The sequence below is a fragment of the Glycine max genome, chromosome 5 (genome assembly GCF_000004515.6).
Source record: "Glycine max cultivar Williams 82 chromosome 5, Glycine_max_v4.0, whole genome shotgun sequence".
Classification (NCBI taxonomy): Eukaryota; Viridiplantae; Streptophyta; class Magnoliopsida; order Fabales; family Fabaceae; genus Glycine; species Glycine max.
In genome coordinates this window covers 154,987-171,367 of record NC_038241.2, presented here as the reverse complement: position 1 = coordinate 171,367, position 16,381 = coordinate 154,987, and the positions used below count along the sequence as shown (strand labels likewise).

The 16,381-nt window shown below is 33.7% G+C and overlaps 2 protein-coding genes across 3 annotated transcripts; one reads left to right on the top strand and one right to left on the bottom strand.

Annotated features, from left to right (window-relative positions):
* Window positions 1–2,256: 2,256 nt before the first annotated feature.
* On the bottom strand, window positions 2,257–9,371 carry LOC100781200 (RAB11-binding protein RELCH-like). The gene is given in 20 exon segments (XM_026128609.2): window positions 2,257–2,767; window positions 3,131–3,250; window positions 3,378–3,501; window positions 3,637–3,777; window positions 3,865–3,970; window positions 4,062–4,266; window positions 4,269–4,314; window positions 4,317–4,463; window positions 4,555–4,672; window positions 4,982–5,196; window positions 5,299–5,451; window positions 5,649–5,897; window positions 5,932–6,036; window positions 6,104–6,232; window positions 6,306–6,380; window positions 6,860–7,396; window positions 7,475–7,645; window positions 7,946–8,053; window positions 8,555–8,760; window positions 8,965–9,371. Coding segments are annotated over 20 exon segments (3,666 nt in total). The 5' UTR covers window positions 9,290–9,371; the 3' UTR covers window positions 2,257–2,381.
* A 2,451-nt stretch (window positions 9,372–11,822) lies between these two features.
* On the top strand, window positions 11,823–14,884 carry LOC100795515 (protein PLASTID MOVEMENT IMPAIRED 2). Of its 2 annotated transcripts, none has more exons than XM_003524519.5 (3): window positions 11,823–11,993; window positions 12,201–12,338; window positions 12,860–14,884. In XM_003524519.5, exons 2-3 carry the CDS (start codon window positions 12,210–12,212, stop codon window positions 14,477–14,479), a joined length of 1,749 nt encoding a protein of 582 aa, XP_003524567.1. In that variant the 5' UTR covers window positions 11,823–11,993; window positions 12,201–12,209; the 3' UTR covers window positions 14,480–14,884. The 2 variants fall into 2 exon arrangements, with proteins under 2 accessions (XP_003524567.1, XP_006579790.1); XM_006579727.4 differs by having other exon boundaries at window positions 11,834–11,993; window positions 12,180–12,338.
* Window positions 14,885–16,381: the final 1,497 nt, after the last annotated feature.

Sequence of the window (16,381 nt, the reverse complement as noted above, 5' to 3'; positions counted from 1 at the left end):
ATGTTGAATTTACACGGTTAATTCGACTTGACTTTGTTTAACAAGTGGGTCCAACTTAACATTAACAAACTCTAGAGAACTTTTGGAATTAAGTATAGTTGAAAAACAAATAAAATTAAACTTAAGAGAACAAATTAAAATACACATTAACAGAACTATAGAAACCAAAGTAAAATCCATTTCAAAAAGAACCCAAAGTAAAATTAAGTTTAAAATAAATAATTACATGTTAAATAAGTTAATTTACAGTTTTAACCAAAGTGAAATGAAGTTAATTGCTTAACTCCTTTTATACGCTAGCTAACTTGACCAAGACTTTTTTCCCCCTTATAGGTCAACTCACTCTTTTTCCCCTTCTGTTCCAATTTAGTAATTTGTCATTTTGGTATCTACACAATGAAAGTATAAAAGAAAATGATTGGGAATTAACAACGATCGATGAGACCTACAACTCCTATCGTTAGAACTTAGAATTAGACCTCAACACTCATTCTTTCTTTAGATACAACTGCAATGATATGGCAAACGGTATGTCCGTATGTAATTTCCCCATTAAAGGAATTTCAATGAAAGATTTCGATGATATAGGATAGTTATGGGGTCAATTTGGGAGTGATTAGGGGATAAGACAGTAATGAAACACAGCCAGTTGCGTGTAGCTTATCTTCATCAATAGTCAAATTATGTTGTAATCTTTCCTTAGGAATGCAGTAACGCCAAAGAAAATACCCCCTTATTGCTATGATGTGGTGGTGGACGAGTGGGTTGGTGATGCATATAAGATTGGAAAAATATACTTATATAAAAAGGGAAAAGAGATAAATAATTGATATAATCAATAATGTTATGAGAAAAAAAACGTATGGATGGAAAAAAGTAGTGTGGATAGGACTTTTTGTTACTTTAATTAGTGTCCAAAAATTATGAAGAAATTAAAATGTTTAAGAATTAAGAAAAAAGTTAATTACTTGTTACTTTAGCTTGTGTACATATGAATGAACTAAAACACTTGTATATAGAATTTTTTAAATAAGTTACTATTTTGCAAGCTAACTTCACGCAAACCTTTTTTCCTTGTGGATTAAGTCGCTCCTTTTTTTATCTTTTCCTTTACCAATTTAGTAATTTGTCATTTAATTGTCATATGAACACAATAAAAGAATGTGTTCTTGCGAAACTAATTATCTGCTAAAGTTGTCTCAGGTCTCATCTATTCCGATCTCCTCTTCATACACCCATCTCCTTTCCTTTAATCGATCTCTTCACCGCTATGCAATAATGGTACTTGTACAAGCATCATTTTGTAATAGTTTAATAGTACTCTTGAACAACATCATTTTGTAATTCATTCGCGCGGTAGTACTGACTGATACCATGCATTCTTATATATAAATACACAAACCATCACATTATAACATGGAGTATAATAATTAATTAACAAGTTGGGAAGGGAACCCCACAAGCTCTAGCACCAGGAGTGTTCACATATTGCCTTAGACATGGATTTTTGAGGCAACCACATAAGCATGGCCTTCTGTTCTGGCAACAAGCAAGGACTCAACTCCACACCCCTTTCAAATGGCTTCAACTGTTGGTATATTATATTTTAGAAGATACTTATAAAATACAAATAATCACTAAAAACACATTATATTAGATTATCAAGAGGGATTAAGAAAAATACCTAGATTCATAATGATTAATTAAACAAATGCAACGGAATCTGAACAATAGTCATAAACAATTGGTTTAATGACATTCTTCAACTAAATAACTTTATTTTTTATGGGACTGTTGTTTTCTCTTCAAATGAGGAAATGAGAAATTGTTTCTTGATTTAACGTATTAGGGATCATAATTGTGTCTCAAGTTTTAAACCTATTAGGATTTTCATTATCTCCTAATGGATTAAACTGATTTTTGCTCATTAAACTCATATCAAATTTTTGTTGATATTAATTAGTAATTATAAAATTCCTAACATCATCTGCTGAGCACATGCCTGGTTGAAAAACACTCTTAATCAATTTCTTTTACCTTGATACATGTTTTAATATGAAACTTATTCACATTGTAATAATTTAAAATACCTAACAACAAATTTAAAAACCTAATTATCTATCAATTATACTAAACCGTGTCTATTCTCATCTATCATAAAAGGAAACTGAACTTTGGTTTGTAAATGACAAAACTGCAATTCAATTAGCAATTGGCAGATTCAATTTAGCTTTCCAATCTACTAAATTATTCTCATTTTCAACTCTTATCACAAAAGAATCACTATAAAAAGATTGAATTGTTCCCCAAAACAGAAAAAAAAAATCTTCCTATTTGAGAAATAAAAAAAATTGGATGTTATGACAAGGCAAAAATGCATCTTATTCGTCTTGGGATTTTCCCTTGGTCCTAAGTATGTCGCTGAAATGTCCCAGCATGATGCGCTTTAATCTAGTGTCCTCTGGTTGTGGTTGTGATGTAGCAGCAGCCTTGTTGGGGTATACAACTCTCTCTGGCTGTGGCTGTGCTTCTGTGCTGTCTTTCTTTCCAAGCAAGCCACCATCACCAAAGAAGTTGCTCACTGATGATGCAATCCCAAGATGAGAAGCCATCGACTTGCTTGCACCACCACCAACACTTGCCCCAGATCTTTCCTTCATGATGATTTCAATGGCTTCTTTGTGTGCTGGATCCAGTGCATCCAAATCTTTTAATAGGTTCTGTATAGCTGGCAGGAGGTAATCCCGAACACTATTTGCAGGAAGATCTATAACATATATATACTCAAAATAAGAAGAAATGTGATAGGAAGGAAATGCAAGAGTAATATACTTCCTGAGTGCTTAATTATAAGATTTTTTTTCAAAAATTTATTTGTCCATTTTTATAAAATCCGTTTCTAATTTCTAAATGTATTAATCTTTTTTTTTCTCTACATATCCTTTATTTAATTATTCTCTCCAAACATTAATGAGAAACAATTAAATAGATAAAGAAATTAAAACAAACGATAATACAATTAATTGACAGATTTAATGTGATTAATTAAATTAACTACTCTTAATGACTTGAATTAATTGAAAGAGTCTTATAAGTAAAGAGAAAGAGGTATATATTTAGTTGAGCTAACCTGTAGCATCCAAAGCCCGGATTGCCTCACAAAATGCATTGGCTCTTTCTTGCCGAAGCATCAAATCACTAGAAGCAGCAGTAGGCACGGCTGTAAGTTGAGAAATCTTGGATAAAAGATGTACATCAAGACCAAGGTTAAGAAACAAACGGCACGATTTGAGAAAGCCAACATAAAATGCAAATGATAAACCTAGGCACATTTCTGAACATTTTCCTTTCGACACACAAAAAAAGTTAAAGGATATAATCTCTAAGTCGTTCTGTTGTATGTGGTACTGCAACCACCAATGCACGAATGACAGCAATAGTAGCTTCATGGGATCCATCTTCAAGAAAAGCACCCATTTGAACACGTATCTTGTCAACTATCTGCAAGATATCATGTTTGGAGAGGAATTTGAAATGAGTAGCAGCATCAACATTTTAGCAACAAAAACCAAGGATATATATATATATATATATATATATATATATATATCCTAGCGCCTGACTAGCGACAGATACCATCTCATTTTTAAAGCGTTGAGCCACTACACCAAATGCATCAATGCTGGCACACTTCACATTGAGGTTTTGGTCAGATCCAAGAGTAATTAGAGCAGGCAAAGCATGAGTTGAAGTAAGCTTTGCATCAATATATGGCACCTATTATTGAAGACCTAGCTCTGTGTCAGCTTTGGCATTTATGAGATCTAACTAGAAGAAACTGAAAAAAAAAAACAGTAAGCTTACAATAGCTTTTAGAAGCTTGGCAGCACTTATTTTCATGTTCACGTTAGAGCTAACAACCATTTCCCACAGTATATTAAATATCATACCATGATTTTCTTCATATATGCTGCATTATAAGAAAGCTAATGACTCAAATCTGTTAAAATACTATAATCAGTTTTAAAAATATAAACATAGCCGAAGTGTGATATACAAACCAAATGAAGCGGACAGCATTAATGATCTCTACAGTGTGCTTTGTTGCCAGATTCTCCTTCAAACTGTCTTCTACTAACAGCTTTCTTGAGTAATCTTCTAATTGATTACGTTTTCCAGAAGCACCCAAAACACCAGCCAACAGAAGCGGTAGGACACACAATATAGAGAGCTTCTCCGAAAGAACAGATTTTGGTCTCAAACCTAAAGCAAACTGTCAAACATAAAGCAGTTATGTACAAATTTCACTGAATAATTGAAGAATCATTACCTTTAATTTTTGAATGTATGGCACTAGGAAAAAATGTCAAATCAGCATCATCTCCAACTGCTGTTAAAAATACAGGTAGCATGATGCATGTCGTATAGGAATCTCCAAACCTTTCAGAAACAGATAACAGAAACTGCAATTAAATAATTTTGATCAGAAATTATTCAGTTGCTTTAGCTACAGAACTTACAAAGTTAAAAAAACAGAAAAAATAGACAAGTGACCTTTGAAATTCGGCTCCGTAGATTATCTTCTTTCCATGGTAACAAGCAAGCCAGCTGTATCAATTTAGGAAAGCACTCAACATGCATCCATTCAAATGCATCCCATTCAACATGTCCCCTAGCAAAAGTGGAAACCACTCAAGATCAGTCACAATTTTGGTACTGCAGTCAAGCATAGTTTGTGTTTCTACATATGCATGCCTTCAATACAATGAGTCAAGCATAGAAATCTAGTGGGTTCTGGACACCAAACCTGACCTGCTACCTATTCATCCATTCACTTTCACCTATTTCCACCATTTTCCAAAAAGGAACTCGCATATGGAAGGGAGCAAGTGTGACATTAAGACCCAAAGATCAGTTGCATCAATTCTTTTACAGGAACTAATGTTATTATTTCAAAGTGAACACTTCATGCCAAGCTTACCTTGCATACAATTCAAACAATGTGGCAGAAAACACAACTTGTGTAGATTCTACTCTGGACAAGAAAGGACATGTCTCAATTGCTTTCTGGTGCACCAAAGGAAGCAATTCCATCAGCATTCTCAATAGAACATCTATATTCCAGCGCTCTCTTTCACCCAATTCATGTAGATGTGACTCTATACACCCTTCAATTACAGAAAGAGGTGGACAATGCTGCAATGCAGGGGAGGAAATTCAACTCAGAAATAATTGCCAACAATGATATTAAGTTCTCAGCCACGAGCGACAATTGAAAGCACAAAGGAAAACAAATACCTGAGCAGAGCTCAAAATATGTGAGAATAAAACTCCCAAAATGTGGTCTAATTTGTTTCCCCACTTTATAATTGCAAGAACCAATTCCTTGAGAGTAGTTTCAACCACCACTCCTGAGGGATCACATATCAATTGGAACATCAACTCCTCCACCTAACAACAAATAAAACAAAGAATTGGACCAAGTCTTTATCTCTATTCCTTCTTTGTTTTTTTAAAAAGTTGTCATATTATGTATGAGAAGAGGGTAAAAGGCTCCATTCCCTATACTGTCCCGTCAACCTGTTGCAGAGCTTACATTGCAGTCAATTCTTTAAAGTCAGAAATCTTCTCCATGATTGCCTCGAAGCATATATAGTGAGGCTGACCTTGAAATATTTATCCATGTTTTGAAAAAGTGGAAGCAGCATAGCCAAATTATGAGCTGCGGCCTCTCGAACAATAGTGGCAGAATCTTCTATTAGTTGCTGCACAATAGATAAAATAAGAGAATCCCGAATCTCTGGCCGTACAAATTCTGCAAGTTCTCCACATGATTGAGCAACAAGTAGTCTACGCTCCTCGTACATGTGATTTATCTAAAATGCATAACAAGAAAACTGAAAACCCGGTTCCAAAGTCAGAATGGCAAACAGAAGTAAAAAATTATTGGCCAGAATATACTTGTTCCCAACATTGAGGAAGCAATTCTGTTTCTGTTCTCATTTCTCCAACATTCTTTGCAAGGCTGACACATGCCTGAAATGATCAAAGTTGCATTGAAGTTCGAACTTTTAAACTAACGTGAAAAACCAATATAACTTACATCCATTATTATGCGTCTCTGTTGTTCATCAGGACGCTTGATTAAATTAAATAATGTATGGGTCAAAGAATCCCGAGTGCTGCTATCCGGGTGGTGCTCAATTGCACACATCATTAGAGGAAGCAGTTCCTGCAACCAAACAACACTAATGCAACAAATGTTGAAGATTGCCTAAGTGTAAATAAATTATGTGAGTAGCCACCTCACGATGATTGATGAGGACATACGGAACAATTTTAGGCAAAGCGTCTGCAAGTATCTGAATGGTTCCTAACCCCTGTCAAAGCATAAACATACATAAGAAACTATACCCAAAAAAAAAATCATTTAAAAAATCATCAGTCTCTTTCACTTATTCCTTTTGTTGGGGAGTGGGATTTTCACTCTTTATGTTTACACATGCACTTCATTACTGGCAATGCAGACCATGAGATACTGCTAATTTATTATTTTTAAGACAAGAACATGCCCTGACAAAAACAAATCCTGACCATTCAGTTTCACTAAAGTAAAAAAAGAGTTTAATTTTTATCCACTATCAATGCGACATCTAAACAAGTTTTACCAAATCATTAGAAGAATTTGACTTGTTATCATAACCAAACTCTGATAAGAGTGCTGCAAAAATAATTGGATAATGATGTAAAAAAGTTAAAGCTAGACAACTAGAAACCAAAAGGTAATGATGTTTGAGGATTTCCTAAAGCAAAAGTAGAGTGGACTTGCCATCTTCTCGGATATTGCTTCATCATTTGCACTGTCTGATTTTGCATTTAACCTGTTATCCCCTTCTTGCTTGCCAACATTTTGTTCAGAGACATTATCAATATTTTCAAAAGCACTATTTCCATTTGCTGGATTAAATAATGCATGCAGTGCATCTTCGTGTTTATCAGTATATTTGTTAAGAGTTTGAGAAGTTGTTGATTGAGCATCTTCATCGCGTATGACATCTTGTGGTGCATCAACATGGTAAGAAATTGCACCTTGATCCTCATGAATCTCTCGCACTTTGTCTTCTATCTGCAGAGTTTCATTTTCAGAACCAACAAAATTTCCTGGTTCAGGAATTCCTATATTCTTTTCCTTCAACCGTTCAACTTCCATTTGCAATTTCTTAATTTCTTCCTTGTACTCATCTAAAGACACAGGTTGAAAATTGTCAACATCACTAACAACTAGACTATTTCCAGAACCAGACCCTTCAATACTCATTTTCAGCTTACTGATCTCAACTCTGCTAGCGTGGAGCCCTTTTCTTTGATTCTCCAAGGACTGCTTTAAAACTTGCACCTAAATGTTAACATTAGAAATAATAATAAAAATATGAGCATTGTTGAACAGTATCTCATAGATGTAAATAGAAACTACCATGTTCTCTTTTTCTTTAAGATCTCTCTGCAGTGCCTCCAAGGATTTAGTTAATGCTGCTATTTGACCATCGGCCAAATCTTTGTCCTTCAACAAGCTCTCCTTTTCTTGATTCAGCCTCTCATTTTCTTTCAGCAGTGTTATATTTTCTGGAACTTGGGCAATTTTTTCCTGCATATTTATATGTGCGTGATTCAACATAACGGTAATATGGATTTTCTAATCAATATTACAGGACTCATTTGGTTTTTCACATTTACCTTCATTTCAAAGGCCTATTAAAAATCAAATGAAGTCAATCAATTACTTCACATTATAAAGAAGTTTCATTTATTAAGCAGAAAGGAATGATTCAAAATGAAATTTACATTAACGGTAAGATTAAGAAGCCAAGTGAATCAAATAATAAACAACCAGCTGAGCCATTTATCAGCATTCAGCACTTGCCTACACCATGAATTAAATAATCACCTCAGCAACCTCTGAAGTTGATAAAAGATACTGATAATAATAATGACGCAAGGCTTGCGGCATTAATGCACTTGTATTCTGCCAATTGTCCAAGTTCTGGTCTGTAACCTACAGGAACAGTTAAGAGTTTAATTTAATTGTCATGCATGCATATAGTTAATCTCTTAATTTAACTGTCATGCATTGTCGGTGTAAATATTTTTATACTGATAACCAATCAGAAATAACTGTTGTTGTGATTTCATTGTAATTATTATTAAAATCAATAAACTCGTCATATAATAAAGATCTATTATTAGAAGGCATCATGGTTTTAAATTGTGGTCCGCAACCGCAATTGCAGCAGCAATATCATGGTATTTTGACACTCTGCAATTGCATCACTATCACAATTGCAGCCGCATCAGCCATGTTTTCCCACAATTGCCCGCAATGTGAAGGTTTTCTGGCTCACCACAATTCAACCACAACTGCAATTTAAAACCATGGAAGGCAGCATAAAAATAAAACCTTTACATGTAAAAAATCTTTACATTTAAATCAAAATCATGCATAAAATAGTTACACCTGAAAAAATAGAAAAAAGAAGAAGAAAGTGAAGTGAAGTACCTCTTCATAAAAAGTCATTGCAGTAAGACGGTAGCCAGCAATAAGCAAATATTCTTTGACAGCACAATTAAGATCTCGACGTTCTGTATCCTTTAGCGGTCCCAAAGAGGAAGCAGTGAAGGAGGAAGAATGATTATTGTTATGATTGGGTTTTTGTTCCTGAATTTGTCCCTCGGAAACATGTCCACTATTAGACTGAGGAGCTTCTGTACAGTGCACATATGATACGAAGAGTGAGTTACATTACATCGATTACATTAATAAATGAAAAGTGAATGTGATTCATGTTTTCAAATAGCGATCCGCAACCGCGGCCGCAGCCGCATTTTTCTGAAATGTAAAGGTTTTCAGGGTCACCGCAACCGCAATTTAAAACCATGATGTGATTGAAAAGGAAGGAAGGAAGGAACCAGCAGCATAGAGTTGAGATTTGAGTTTGGCAATGTCTTCGTTGGCGAGGCGCAGTTCGTAATCGGTGATGGACAACTTGTGGTCGGATTCGTTCTTGAGTTGGAGGAGAGTTTGTGGATCGGCAGTGGGGAGAGAGTTGAGGCGGGAGATTTGGTTGGGAGGGAAGCGGGCGGGGTCGGAGAAGTACTGTTGGAGGCGAATGGCCTGGTCGTGGCGGCCATCGTCCAGAAGCTCGTGGAGAAGCTCGAAGGCGGTGAGAAGGTAGTTCTCTTCCAACAAAAAGTTCACCACGCAGTTACACAGCGACGAACGCTCCACCTCCATTCTGATCTGAACCCTTTCTTTCTTACACTTCCGTTTCTTTTAACTGAAAATCGCGCGCTTTTCGCTTCTTCTTACACCACCAATCATTATCAACCAATGCAAAACATTTCTCTTGTTTTTTACTTTTTCATTTACGGTCATAAATTATTAGGGCAATTACTTAATGCACTCCATTTTTTTGTTTGGTACACCTCCTAAATTTGTAAAGTCCCCATCCTATATTTCTCGCCTCACTCACTCTCTTCTTGGGGCCGCCAGCTTGGCAACCATAGCTAAAGAGCATGAGGTGGTTGATCATCGACTTGAGTCTCATGAGCTTCGAGAACAAGCAGGAAATGATGTGTACTATGGATTGAATAATGTAAAAAAGGAAAAAGAAGATAAAAATAATTTGATTATGTTTTCGTTCAGAATCATAGAGACAATATATACACAAATACATATCGCTAATTAGATGATTTTACTCCTATAATTCAACAATCTATTCCTACAATCAAGTCATTCTAATATGACGAACTGTTATCATATTTAAAGCAAGAATCATAAAATATTGACTTTCCTAACAAATAATCTAGTACAATTTAGGATCGAAGTATAGGTAATACACACAAATTCATTACAGATTAAGTAATCTATAATACAAATGTACTACAAATTACTTAATTCGTAACTCTATTAATTATGGCAATGCAACACAGTGATAAGTTTAGAATGGTGTGAAGTTCATGGCTCACAACGATGCTTGTGGTGGTGATGGGTGGTTGGGTAGGGGCACGATGGTGGGTTTGGTGCGGTGTGGAGGCATTGGTTGCGACGATGTTGGTGTTTGAGTGTGACAGTAGTGTTAGGTGGAGGTGGAGTGCAATGGTCATGGAGGTTTGGGAGAGAAGCAACTAGGATTGTGCTTAGGTGAAGAAGGATAAAATTGAGATACTAGAAAATTTGGAGATACACCAAACAAAAAAATAAGATGCATTAACTCATTAAGTAATTGGTTGGTTTTTTTAGCTCCAACTTCATTTCTTTTATTCTACACTAAGGGAAAAAATAGCAAATACCATATTTTTACCCTTTGCCTTATGAAAATTTTAGAACAAGGTGGTATATATTTTTTAGATTCTATTTAAACTAAATGGGTATTTTTAATAGTTTAATAGACACAATTAATGTAAACATTAAATTGCCAATGATTCAAAAAGCAATCTCACTGGATATCACTTTTAACATTTTTATTTATTTCTAATAACTAATCATCTGAAAAATTAGAATAATAAAATGTTAAATGAGTATTTATTTAACTATGTCTTTTATATCATACCAGACTTTTATATTAAGTAGAGATGAAAATGAATCGAGTTGATCCAAGCTCAATATAGTTCAATTTGGCTTGTCAATATTTAGTTCAGCTTGAAGTTCGACTCAAATTTAACATGAATCTTTTTTCAACTCAGACTCAACTCAATTTAAGATCGTGAATAGTTCCATGCAACTCGTTAGTTCGAATTACATGAACTAAGAGTAAAATTTGTAAACTCCTTTGCATTTCAAATTTTTAATTTATTAATAGGTTTTAGAAAAATGATTGTTTAACTTTTTTAAAAAGGTAAAACTAAATTTATTCTATTAACTTTGTAGGGTCACAAAGTATAATCCAAAAAAACATAATTACAACCAAGATCTGCATAAATAGAATAAAAGAAAATCCAATCAATTATATATATATAGAGAGAGGGAGAGCTGATTCATGAACCAAATTATATACACTTAAATTTTGACTCATTAATTTAACTAGTTTCATTTTTAGCTTATTTTATTCATGAACCAAAATTTCAAATTATTTTCAAGTTGATTTAGTTTATTGTTACCCCTATATCTATATAAAAAAAACTTTTATGTCACGGGTTTATATTATAGATTCTGTTTTTTATTATTTTAAATGTTTTTTGAGTATTCGGAAATCACTTATTGGCACAAAAAGAAAGGCAAAAACCTTGAACTAAAATCGTGGCTTGTCTTTTTAACAATTTCTAATTTGTATTGATACTTAACAATTGACTAATGACAAACTTTCATTTTTACTCATGGTGAATCAGTGCTGTTCTTTTTTTTTTTCTAACTGAATAGCAATGCTATTATTATTTTCCTGAAGCCAAAGTTTAAAATTGCGATCATAGTTATCAAATTTGAGAAATTTTAGGGGAAAAAAAAAACGATTGATGCAACGGGTAACGATGGAATTTCATGGAACTTTCAAAATCATGATGCTATAGAAAAAAACAAATATTTGAGTTGGTGCTCACTGCACGCTAGAAATAGAAATGGAATCTTTCTCTAAATTATCATAAAATTGTGTTTTAACATAAAAAATAAAAAGAAAAAAGAAACACTGGTGGATATATTTCCACCTTTGCAATAAGGGAAACGAAGCAGACAAACTATGAAAATGATATTTTAATTGATATGTCCAATGGAATAAAATAAATTTGAGAACAACTTAACAATATTTTGAAGAAGAGAATAGTGTACGAAAAATCTGAAAGGAATAACAGTAGAATGTGTCCAATAGCAGCCAGTCATGTGGACCTCACCCTCTTCCTATTTTGGACCCTTTGAGCATATTACAATTCTCATCAGCCACAAAAGTTCTCCCTCCTAACATGTTTGATTTTTGAGCTAACCAGTCTCCAACAACAATCTCTCTCAGGTAAGCCATTTCAAGCCTTTATGCTCGTTTGTTAATTATTTCAGGGCTAGGCTAGCTAGCTTTAAGTTATACTACGTGTACTTTGTGTTACCCTTTTGCAACTACTAGTTCAAAGTGACACTTATTTTATAGAACAAACTATAAGTGAACAGCTCTGATTATGCATCTGAATTAAACCTTCATCAGTTCGGTATTGGTTCCAAACAGGAATAGGATATGGATGGCTCAGCCTCAAAGCCTGGTCACACAACAAGAGGAGTTGGTTTGGTTAAAGCTTCTGTTAACTTATATGGCAACAGGATTGAAGATGTCAATAGTCCTTTGCTGAAAAAATATTTCTCAACGGTATGTCCCTCATTAATCCTCATCTGCCTGCAGCTGATGGCATTTATTCTACTAAATTGTTTTGTGCATTTTTTTCTCAACAAGAATTTTTAAGTGAGTCTGACACTGTTAAGTAAATCTAAATTGAAAAGATTTTGTGAAAAAAGCCTCACCAACACACAACAAAAGTCTTATCTCACTAAGTGCAGTAAGTTACACGAATTACACCTTGTTAACTAAATTTTTGGAGATATTATTTACTATAAGATTCATGTGAAAACTTTCTCTCCCTTTTCATGGACTAAAAACACCATGTATTTTACTCTCCTCACTCATATCTTGAATGGTCTTTAATTCTTTCTATATATCCAAATCATCTTTACCGATTTTTTTTGTCATTTCTTCAATTAGTATTGCACCAATATCTCTTTGTGTACAATTCTTACCGAAGATTTTTAATTAAAAAAAATTCTATTTATAGAATCTTTACGCGTCCTTTTAGAGCACTTGAAAACAGCATTGTTTTGTTAAATATTACTCAGAAGCAATCTTCTAAAGCAAAAGAACTCCACAGAGCAAGCAAGGATATGGTTCGGTACAAAGAGACCAAACGGGTAGCAGAATCTGCAAAAGCTCAAGCAGAAGCTAAGCTTTCCAATGCCAAACAGACAGTGAAAGACCTTTTCTCTATGATTGGGGAATCTAGCTACAAGGCAAAAGCCCGAATGCGAGATGTGGCACCACTAAAGGAGTATGGGAAACCAAGCAAGAATGATGATGATAATGAGTATTCACAAGTTATGAGAGAATTGGAACATGCTAAACGGGAATTTTTCCAACTTAAGCTTGATGTGGCTTCTGTTTTGGAGGAGAAACAGCGAGCAGAAAAGGAAATCGAAGCATCGAGATCCAGCATGCTGTCCTTCTCAAGAGTAGCACAAAAACTGAGGAAGGAGATTGAGGAAGCCAGTGAAGAACAAGTGGTGGTTGAATTGGCTAGAATGGACGCTTTGAATGAAATGAGAGACATTGAAGCTCTTGAAAATACAAGGAACAGATTGAAAGAGGCCATTGAAGAGATAAATGAGTCAAAAGAGCTTGAAATGAAATTGGCCACGACATTGTCTGATATTGATATGTTGAAGAATGAGTTGAACTTTGTTAAGAAAAGGGTTGAAAGAGGTGAGAGCATGGAGCATGTGGAAGGAGAATCAAGAGATGTTGGTGTTTTAGAGACTGCAACAGAAGAAATAGAGGCAGCAAAGAAGGACTTAGCTTCCATTAGAGAACAAGGTTTTAAGTTTATGGCCTCTATGGATGTTACAAGAAATGAGCTGAAGCATGTGAATACAGCCACGGTTCATTTAAAGAACACTGAATCGAAAATGGGTGCAAAAGTTCGAAACCTCAGTTACAAGCTCTTGAGAGCGAAATCTAAATTAGAAGCGGTGTCTGCTGCAGAGGAAAAGGCCAAATCAATAGTCAGTAACTTGTCCCAAACTCTTGATAAGCTCAAGTCCGAAACAGAAGCAGCGAAAAAAGAAAAAGAGATCATAAATGGAGAGGTTGCAGCCACCAAAGAAGATATTAAAAAGGCCTTGTTGGAGATAAAGGTGAGTGAGGAAGGATTTGAAGGCGCGAGGCAGGAGCTTGAAGCAGTGAAATCATCAGAAGCTATAGCCTTAGAGAAGCTGAAGATTCTTACAGAGAATGTCATGAGCATGAGGGAGAGAATTAGTTTAACAAAGCCTAGTTCCATAATTATCATCTCAAAGTTTGAATATGAGTATTTGAGAAACCATGCAAGGAAGGCAAATGAAATTGCTGAGAAGAAAGTTGAAGCGGCAAAGGCGTGGGTTGAAGCTGTGAGGGCCAGTGAGAAGGAGATAATGATGAAGACTAAGATAGCTGCTGCTGAGGCAAGAGAAAAGAGAGAATCAAAGAAGGGAGACAAGTATGAGTATCCATCAAGAACAAGGCCAAAGAGCATGACGCCTTCTTCAAGGGGATCATCTAAGTTTCAGAAGGCTTCTTCACCTCGTCCTGTCAGTCCTTTCATTGTTAAGAAGAAGAAAAAAGTTATACCAAATTGGACCAAGATTTTCAGAGGGAAGAAAAACCACCAGCAGTACGTAGCAGCTGGGAAATTAGTAACTTTATGACTCATTCAAGTGACTAGCAAAAACAACATGTACTTGCCACATAACTACACTGTACGTACAACTTATGCTCTCCCATTCTTCATTCCCTCATGGCCACGTTCTTTTCTTTTCACCTTTGTTAATACACAGTTATACAGTTAGTTATGTCCAGAACTGTATCTTCTTTTTAATGTTTGTCAGTTTATTAGTTTTTGTTAGCCGAATCTTCCTTCCTTCACCCTTTACCACCAAGTCAATTTTATTATCTTCTTCTTAATTGATCTAATTTAGCTTGTTCAAGTCCCCAAGCACACCGAGGAAACCAATCTTATTGCACCACTATTCATTCGGATTTTGACTTTGTAAAGAAAAAGTGACTCTAGACGAGGATGAAGGATTCAGAATGAATATTATTATTCTCGGGTACGTGCATGTTACATTAAATTAAATAAAAATGTTTCACCAGCACACACCCACGAGCCAAAAAGGTCTAAACTCGAAAGGTTATATAAGTGTGTAGATAGCATGATATGATAACAACAATAAAAGGGTGTCGATTAATAATTTAAGTTTTCAAGAGAGATATACAGGGAAGAAAAAGAAATAAAGCTAGAGAGAAAAAGTCAAAAGAATTTTTTTTCCTTAGACCTTGGGTTAGAGATTATGATGTTTTCTAATTTATTGAATCGGAAATTAATCTGTGTGGTTATTATTAATTTAAGGAAATTTTGCATACCGAAGAAATTCAGCCACTAACACCATGTGTTAATCCTATGGGTTGGAAAAGTGAAAGATTTAGTAATGATTTGACGGGAAAAGGGAGAAAAAGAAAAAACTAAGATAGAAAATGAGTATATTAATATAATTATTCTAATTAAACTTTTGTGAGCACATTAGTCCTCATTTTTCATATTTTTTTCATAAATGGGGGAGATAGGGAGTAATATTTTTTGAAGAGAATGTATTTACTCACACTACTTTAAATAGGTTTATCTTATTTCATATTTATAAAATAAATAAATATAATTTTTTAATGTATTCGTATTATCTCAAAATTTTACATAAAGTCTGATTTTAAAAGGATATCACTTCTATTTGTTAGGGTTAATTTGATGCTCCTTAAAGATAATGGCCTATCAATTTTAATGATAAACTATATTTAAAAAATCAAATTTTAACCGAGCTTTTTTGTTTTTCCCTTTAATCTTTTTCAAAATGACTTTATTCACTTGAATAATATAAAATTGACTCCCATAGAAATAATAGTAAATAGTACCATGCGTTGTTTTTTTACTAGTCTATACGCATATGACATATCATAGTTAACCACAATTACAATTTGCAATGGTTTATAAGTATTTTATAATATGGATATCTTTGAAAAAATTAGTGAAAAATTAATTAGTTGCTAAAAGTTTTAAGATAAGTTATTAAATTATAAGTGTGAGTAATACTATTTATTAAAGTAGCTAAATGATTATATGATATTTTATATAAAATTTAATTTAATTTCATGGATAAAAATATTTTGAGGTGTTATAATTTTAGTTTTTTAATTAATTTTTTATTTTTAGATAAATTAATTTTATTATATTTTTAATTTCAATTATCACATTTTATCACCCTTTTTAGATAAAAAAGTTTTATTATTTATTTATTTTATTCCACTCATTCCTCTTACACATTTTTTTATATTACACGGTTGATTTTAATCATTGTACTATTTATAATAATTAATTTATTCTTTTAACATTATAATTCATGAAATTGAAAATAATAAATGTTAAATTTATTTTATTTTTATATTTTGATAATTTTATATTAAACAATCATATTAACTACTACACTAATTAATATAATACATAATAAAAGTATAATATATATTTAAGCATATTTTTTTATTTTAAATTGATTAAGAGTATT

Excerpts from the sequence above, each read along its gene's own strand:
- LOC100795515 (XM_003524519.5), top strand. The coding sequence starts at position 12,210 with ATGGATGGCTCAGCCTCAAAGCCTGGTCACACAACAAGAGGAGTTGGT. Across the intron at positions 12,339-12,859 it reads TGAAAAAATATTTCTCAACG|AAGCAATCTTCTAAAGCAAA; the intron begins GTATGTCCCTCA and ends AATATTACTCAG.